The 7,642-nt window shown below is 56.2% G+C and overlaps 1 protein-coding gene across 1 annotated transcript; it reads right to left on the bottom strand.

Annotated features, from left to right (window-relative positions):
• Positions 1 to 1,166: 1,166 nt before the first annotated feature.
• On the bottom strand, positions 1,167 to 6,466 carry TNFRSF13B (TNF receptor superfamily member 13B). The gene is made up of 4 exons (XM_019512645.1): positions 5,993 to 6,466; positions 4,473 to 4,592; positions 3,955 to 4,173; positions 1,167 to 1,671 (listed from the first exon to the last, which is right to left on the bottom strand). The coding sequence occupies exons 1-4, from the start codon at positions 6,099 to 6,101 to the stop codon at positions 1,439 to 1,441; spliced, it is 681 nt and encodes a 226-aa protein (XP_019368190.1). The 5' UTR covers positions 6,102 to 6,466; the 3' UTR covers positions 1,167 to 1,438.
• Positions 6,467 to 7,642: the final 1,176 nt, after the last annotated feature.

The following is a 7,642-nucleotide window of genomic DNA, read 5'->3' on the forward strand; positions in this document are numbered from 1 at the left end:
TGTGCTCATAAATCCCAGTGCCTCTAAGGACTGATGTCTCCTTTGTGTAGTCAGCTTGCAAGGCCAGAGGCAGAAACACAAATCAAGCAATGCTCTTAACTAAATATTGAACCAATTTCTACACAGGTTTGCATTTGATGCTCTATAGATCTGTGAGCCCAGCTATTTAGACAGAACTTATTTCAGATGATCATGGCTGAGAGCTGCAGTCACTGTGACCTGTCATGTCATGTACCAGTCGGCCTGCTGAACCAGCTGCCTCCCCACGAATCCCATCTCAGCATATTGGAAATGGAGCTCCTGACCTGATGGCCGGGTTCCCCTCCCTGCCCTGTTCCTAACTGAGCTTCCTCTGCTTCCAAGATGCTTTGGTTGAAGCTACAAGACACTGCTTTGGTCAGCACAGCCCGTGCGGCCATCACTGGCTTCTTGAGATCCTGCCAAACACCATCCATTCGTTGTAAATACAGCATTACTGAATTTTCCTTAACCAGAATGATTGGCTTCTATTGAAGTTTGGACCCCAGCCCAGAAGGCAATAATGGTTGGAGGCTGGAGCAAGAGAAAGGCCAGAAAAAAGTGATCTGTAACTAGAAGACGACAGTATGAGACATTTAAAGCTATTTTAAAATAGATCTTTTAAAAATCTCTATGTACTTCAAGCCTTGGCAAAGTTTTCAAGGTGTGGAGGCGTCTCACACAGAACAGGGATGGAAATGTCAAGCACTAAAGTGTACCGGTGATTGGCTGGGGCTAAGGAACTTTCTGCTGATACACTGATGGCCGTGGGCTCAGGGGTGGAAGTATGCAGGGATGTGATTGTCCCTGGTCACCATTGGGCTGTGGGCCACTGAAAATCCTGCCAAAGGGAGCCTGGCTGTGTGGGCCATGCCCCTCTGCCACAAGAGGCCCCGTCTGGAGGGGAGGAAGACCCTCACTGCTTTGCCCCACCCCAGCAAAAAGGTACCTCTTCGCCTGCAGGGCCAGCCCCAAACCAAGCAAAGCCTCCCCTGTTCCTCCCCACCCATGAATTTGGAGCTGCTCAGCTCGCTCCCTACTGCCTGACTTATGAGCGGGGTCCCTAGCAGTCCCTCGCCCTTTGTTTGCAGAGGCCAAGGGGCAATACCAGTGACATGGGTGCCTGAAGAAGGAGTCTTGCTGAAAGATTGGTTCGCTTGACCCACAAGCAGACGGAGGCTGCCAAATGGGAAAGGAAGCAAGAGGTTTCCTGAGACTGATTGTGAGAATTTTATTTCCATTGCAGAGAGTAGCGGCAGTGGGCTGCCGTCCCACTCCATAGTACAAAAGTAAGTGTGACTGGTGGTCAGGCTAGGTATAGTGGTGCTTACTGGAAAGAGAGGGCAGAGATTAAGGGCAAGCAGCTTCCTTCCCAGTAGTTGGGCTTCTATGTGGTCGCCAGCAGCCTGACTCTGTGAGTTCATGCTGTGAGCGTCTTCTCTTGTGATGGAGAGCATATAATTTTGAAGTGGCCATCCTCAGGGGCAGGGACAGCAGCCCTTGCTCCTAGATGGTAGGAGCTACTGTGACATGGGCTGGTCTCCTGTGTGGCAGCCCCTTGCTCAGGAAAGCAGAAGCCACAGGTCTCCACTGGCTCTGGTATCCTGCTTCCAGCAAATCCATCTGCAGCGCTTCCTGCTTCCACTAAACGATCTGCAAACACAGGACAGGGAACGATCAAGTCATGTTGTGTCTGGCTGCGGCTCCTGCCTCTGGAGCCGTGGCTTTCTCCCCTCCCTTCTGCAACCTCAGGCCCCCCGCCCACCTCGCCATGTGTAAAACAGCCCTAAAGCTGCTGCCTGCATGGAAGAGCACCGCAAGACAAAAGCTGTATAGGAAACAGTGAACAGCTGGAAAGGAGGACCTGGCACTGTGGGAACAGCCTGGGACCCAGCAGAGCCCCTGTGTGCCGGAGAGGTGAACAAAGTTCATCCTGGGACATCAGCTTCTGCTTGGCCCACGCCATGGCAGGCTTCATGGTGTGTTTGCCACCTGTGAGAGTGAGAATCACCATCCTCTCCCCCTCAGGCCCCCAGCCTGAGTGCTTTGCTTCTCCCTCCTTTTGGCTGCAGCCAGGGAATGGGGGCACAGGGAAACTAAGTGACTTGCCCAAGGTCACACCAGGGAGTCTGGCAGAGTAAGGAGTTGAACCTGGGCCATCCAAGTCCTGCGTTGGCCAGTCTCCAAAAACACTGCGACTTTGGGAGTCTGTCATAGTCTCGTCCCCTTCCCTACCTCTGCAGTGGCTTTCCTTGGCACAAGCTTTCTCTCTGCAGCCTGGTTCTCAGGACAGGGACCTTTCTGCCCTGAGAGGGCACAGGCCCCCAGGAGCTACCGTGATGCTTTGCAGGGGCAGGGTTCAAAGCAAGGCCCCCTGTTCCCGCAAACAAGCCTGCTCGCAGCTCAGCCGGAGCTCCAGGGCCTGGCATGGCCACCACTCAGCACCTGACTCTGCCCTTGAAGGCCCTGGGAGCTGGGCAGATGAAGCAGCTGCCCCCTCCAGCCTGCTACAAGGGACCAAGAAGCCATTGTTCAGCTGGGTCCCTGCCAAGTAAACGCTAGTCCTCCTGCGAGCTGCCCAGACTGAGCAAACGGGATTGCTACCGTTATTAGAGCCCAGGCTCTTGATGGCTGCCTGGCTGCTTAATTAGAAAGGAAGAGACAGGCTTGTTCTTTACAACTCCTCATCCCTGGGACGGGACCAGCTGTCAGCCAGCCGGTGCCAGCCACCAGAAGGAGAAGCCAGCAGTGCCAGCCAGGCACACATCAGTCACTGCCATCGCCTAATCATTGGGCTGCTGCAGAACCATGGGCTGGATTTCCTGGAGAGGAGAACTTGGAGCTTGCAGCCTGGGGGCTGAGGTTGTCTTACCCCTGGAGTCTCTACCACAGGATTAAATGTCTCTGTATCTTTAATGCCCAGCTATAACGCGGACCTCACCTGGGTGGCGCGGCTCAATCTATTAATGTTTGTATAAAGTGCTTGAAAGCTTTGTATGCTCAGGGCTGTAGCAGAGCAAAGAGCAATGCTCACCTGATTACGGCAGCACCAGGCCATGTGTGAGCCTGCTGCACCCTGAGCGGTGGCAGCATTTGTGTCAGGTACACGCATTAGCTATGGAGGGGTGGGAACCTGAACATGTAATTGCTCATCTTTGGGGGGGTTCCCTGGCTGTTCTCCAAGGTGAGCCACAAACCACCTCCTCGACTCTCTCAAGAGGTTCTTGTGCCTCATTTATTGAACACTGATTATTAAGCCATGCCCTGTGCAAATAGCTCCCTTAATAGTGATTAGCAGAACAAAGGGCTCCAGGAGAGAGCCAGAGATCTTGAAGACTGGTACAGGAACAACTGAGGTCCAGAAAGTCTGTGTCTGGGCCAGAACTGAGCACCAGAGCCCAGGGTTAGACCTGGATTTGTGTGCTGGTGTGGCTCTCAGTGCTGTATTATTGGAGCCTCCATACAGGAACTCCATTCAGGAGATGGGATATGCACTGCGAGAAAGGGGGTCTGTGACATGCCTGACATCACACAGGGAGTCCAGGATTTGAATCCCAAGCTGGTGGTCCCAGGTCAATGCTTCCCCCTCTGGTGCTGCCCTCCCAGGTCTCTGAAATCTGGGATTCACAGTCAAGCCCCTGGGCTGCTGTCATAGCAAATGTCCTTGAGCACAGCGCTGGGGGCAGTTCTCTGGCTTGTTACGTAGGAGCTCAGAGGAGCATCAAGGGTCTCTCCTGGCTGTAAGTCTATGTCCAAGACCTCATGCTGGCATCAGGAGCAGATGTAGTTTTTAAAGCACCTGTATCCTCCACGCACCCCAGATGTGTTGCAAGAGCCAGCCCTTTGCTACCTGCTGGTGTCAGGCTTCAGCTGTGCCCTGTTCTGCCCTTGGACTCTGCCACAGTGTCCCCCTGCCCTCCAGCAGCTGGCACATACCTTTGGACGAATCCTCTCTCTTGTGGCACGGCCCGGGGCCTGGTTGGCAGGAGACCACTTCCCCCTTCCTCCTGAAGTGGGTCCAGCCCAGCAGCAAGGAGCAGATGAGGATGCAGAGGCAGAGGCCCAGCAGTAGGTAGAGCACAAGCCACTGGTCCTGGTCGCTGCATGGCCTCTGCTCCACAGCAGCCACAGTGGATGAGGTAGTTACCAGCTTATCTGAAAGTCATTGGGACAAGCGGCACATCAGCGCTTCCCAGCACTGGGCAAGAGGGGCTAAATTGTGCTGGTGCTTGGAGGGGTCCGAAGCAGACGCAGGGAGGGTGCAGCAATCATATCAGGACCAGCCCCTCTCTCTCCCTGGGTGAGACCTGCAACGACTCTTCCCAGTGGGGTCACCCCCGTTACTCCCACCCAGGCTGGCAGATGCCAGCAAAGCCTGCCTGGGTACAGGCCCTAGCACCCCCACCTCCACCCAGCAGAGCCCAGAGCGTGGCCAGGGCTGGCGGCAGCCTCACCGCTCTCGCAGAAGGAGACGCACTGGATGGGGTGCTGCCCGCAGACGTCGGAGCAGCTGATGCATTTTCTCAGGAGGGTGTCGTAATAGGAGCCGGCGCGCTCGCTGCATTCCATGGAGGCTGCGGGCGGGAGGGAGACAAACACGTTCTGCTGAGCCCGTCGCAAGAGGAGCTCCTGCAACGCTGGAGCCCAGCTCTGCCGGTCGGAGGCAGCATGCTCCAAGCAGGACAAGCACTGCCAACTCTTGAAACATTACCCCGGTGCCTGCTGGTTCCTCCCACCCGAGGCCCAGCTCCGGCACCAAGTGAAGATAAGATGGCCTCTGCCTTTTGTTTAAGCCCAGCCTGAGCCCGCCAGTGGCAGAAGGACAAAGGGAGGCTCATGTTTAAAACCTCGGGATACCTCATCCTCGCTCCGGACTTTGGAGGACCTAGGTCCTACTCTCCAGTCTCAGGGACCAGATCCCTTGTTGTGGTCTTCAGCCACGGGCTGAATCGCTGGGCAAGGGAATGGTTGAACAGAGCAAGAAGAGAGTGGCCGGGGAGAGTCCTGCACCATGCCACCGGCGCAACCTTCTCCCAGAGCTCCCCTGAGGCGGCCAGAGCCCTCTCTGCGGCCTGCCATCACCCACCTCTGCAGGAGAGAGCAGAGCCCCTGCCACCGCCTGGGAGCTGGTGGAAGGCACGTGCAGGCACTCCAGTACCCTCCCCTGCCTGCTGCAGCCGGTGCCTGCCCAGGGCATGTGCCAGCCCTGCCACACAGCTGGAGACACGGGTGACGGGCAGGCGTGTGCCAGGTGGCAGCTGGCTGTTGGCAGGACCCTGCCAGCCTGGACAAAGCAGGTTTTAGTAACAAAGCCCCTTTGCCAGTGGTAACCTCAGCAAGCCGCCAGGTCCGAGACCCCCCCGGGCTCTGGTTATTAGAGTTATCCCAACACCCCTGAGAGACTCCATCCAGACACGGGCTCTGGTGATCTGGCCCAGCTCCGCACTGCCTCTGTGGCTGCCAGCTCCCGGTTCTCGTGCTCAGAGGCAGGTTTCCCAGGGGAGGACTGGACCCAAGGGCCCTACAGCCACGTCTCTCCCCTGCAGACTCCTCCCTTCGGGGCTCTTGTAGGGGAGAGCAGTCAGAGGGGCTGCAATAAGCTCTGGCCTGTAGTGGAAGGGGCATGGCTGGGAGGGAGGAAGGGGGATCGTGCTTCCTACAAAGTTTTGCCTCTTGTTGCTGTCTTGAAAACCTACTGGGCTAGAGCCATCTGAGAGCTTTGCCTGAGTCTACTTCCCAGGCCGGCCCCAGCCCTAGCCCCACCTGCTCCTTCTGAGCTGCTATTTTTCATGGCGTTTTTGACCCCATCCTCTGAAGGACAAAGCCACTGGCACAATACAAAGGGCTGAGAGTCCTCGGAGCCTTTCACTCCAGTCTGCACTGCCCAGCACAGTGTCCCTGGGGTAAGGGCCCGACCTCTCCAGTGCCCACGGCCAGTCTGCAAGCCTGGCCAGTTGGCTCCCCGAGCACTCACCACAGAAGGCAGTGCATCGCTCGACTGTGGGCCCCTTGCAAACAAGCCGGCAGGAGGTGCATTGGCACAGGAGCTTGTCCCAGTACTGCTGATCTGTGCAATTATTCATGGCCTCCTGCCTTGCACCCAGCAAAGGGATGTCTGCAAAACAGAAGGGAAAAGAAGATGGGGAGATGCCCAGGAGTCGGCAACCCTGGCCTGTGCTAGGGAGCTGCCTGAGTCATGGGCACTGACCCGCTTCCTTGGGGAAGCTTGTGTGGCCCTGACCAGTGTCAATCTAGGCACCACTGAGGCCCCTGAATGTGGTTCACCACAGAGTTAAGTGGAGGGACTAGACTCCCAACCCTTTTATTTGTTCTCCGTAGGACTGTCCGAGTTGTATCACTGGGGAGGACTACCCAGTTCACACTGCAGCCGCTGCCATCCCATCCTGATCAGGGCTCAGAGACGCAGGAGTTGGTATGTAGCGGAGGGGAACGGTACAGGGGGAGCAGCTGGAGGTAAGTGTGGCTAGAAGGGTTTGCTTGAGGCAGGGCTTTTTTTTGCTGCCGGTCGCTACCAAAGCAGTGTTCCCTGACCTAGTGGAGCCATGGAAATCCCCCCGGGAAGGCATGCTCTGAAATGATGCTGACATCTGTGGGGCATGATCGCTGTTTTGAAATGGGATTTCTGAAAAACTTCAATTTCAGAAAAAAAAACTCCTGTTCTATTGATGTTTTCACCCAGATTTATTCCTGCCTGACTCAGAACAAAACCCCCTTGGGGAAGTGTCAGACACACCCCGTGAAATGGAAACTCCAGCGACCGACGGCCTGTCAAGAAGATGGCGCACAGGGAGAGACGAGCCGGGGAAGAGCGGAAGCAGCAATGCCTGCAAGAGGTGCCCAAGACTGGGCTATGGCCTTGCTCTCAGTGAGGAGTACAGCAAGCTGCTGGACTTTTTAATGCAGAGTAGCCTGTAAATGAGGCTCTTTTCAGGGAGATGAATAGCTGCTTCCTGGGCATCAGTGAGCTCTGGTTTTGCTTTGCCCCTTCCCCTTGGTGTGAGCCATGGGTCCCTGGCACGTGGCCTCTCAGGTTCTGCGGACGGGTTGCCTGCGGTATCCAGAGGACACCGCATGGCCCCACATACGTGTGAGAGAAGGTGGCAAAGCCCAGCCTGCATGAAACCCTCTCCTTGAGCACTGCACACCCTTGGCTCAGACCTGGCCCCACACTGGCATGAACGTGCTGCAGTAATACAGCAAGGACCATGGCTGTAAGCCCTAGGCTTCTCCTGTCTACCACCGCAGCACCTTGACATGAGGACAGGCAGCACCAGGAGCCCACGTATGCCCCTTACACACAGCAGGGCCAGCATCTCTCGGCCAGCAACACTTTTGCAGCATGCTTGTGGCCCTGGAGGGCTCCCAGCTTTCCACTGGATGTGACTGAGGTTAAAAGTGGCCAAAAAGGACAGGGCAGTCCAGCAAAGGGTTGCCAACTTCACACTGAAAGGATGGGGCAGACACCAGGCACTTTGTCAGTGGAGCACCAGGGAGCACTTGAATACAAAAGCCTTGTCAGAGCTGGATTTTCCAGGGGACGAAAAAAGGGGAGACTTGTGGCTGGGGATCTGCTTGGAGCATCTAATATCAGACCCCCCCCCCC

Source organism: Gavialis gangeticus, unplaced genomic scaffold (genome assembly GCF_001723915.1).
Source record: "Gavialis gangeticus isolate Ggan-Ray unplaced genomic scaffold, GavGan_comp1, whole genome shotgun sequence".
NCBI lineage: Eukaryota > Metazoa > Chordata > Crocodylia > Gavialidae > Gavialis > Gavialis gangeticus.

What these genes read in the sequence shown, in the direction of transcription:
- TNFRSF13B (XM_019512645.1), bottom strand. Translation starts at nt 6,101, where the DNA reads ATGAATAATTGCACAGATCAGCAGTACTGGGACAAGCTCCTGTGCCAA. An exon ending in GCGATGCACTGCCTTCTGTG is followed by an intron (nt 4,593 to 5,992) that starts GTGAGTGCTCGG and finishes TCCCGCCCGCAG; the next exon opens with CCTCCATGGAATGCAGCGAG. An exon ending in GAGAGAGGATTCGTCCAAAG is followed by an intron (nt 1,672 to 3,954) that starts GTATGTGCCAGC and finishes CTGTGTTTGCAG; the next exon opens with ATCGTTTAGTGGAAGCAGGA.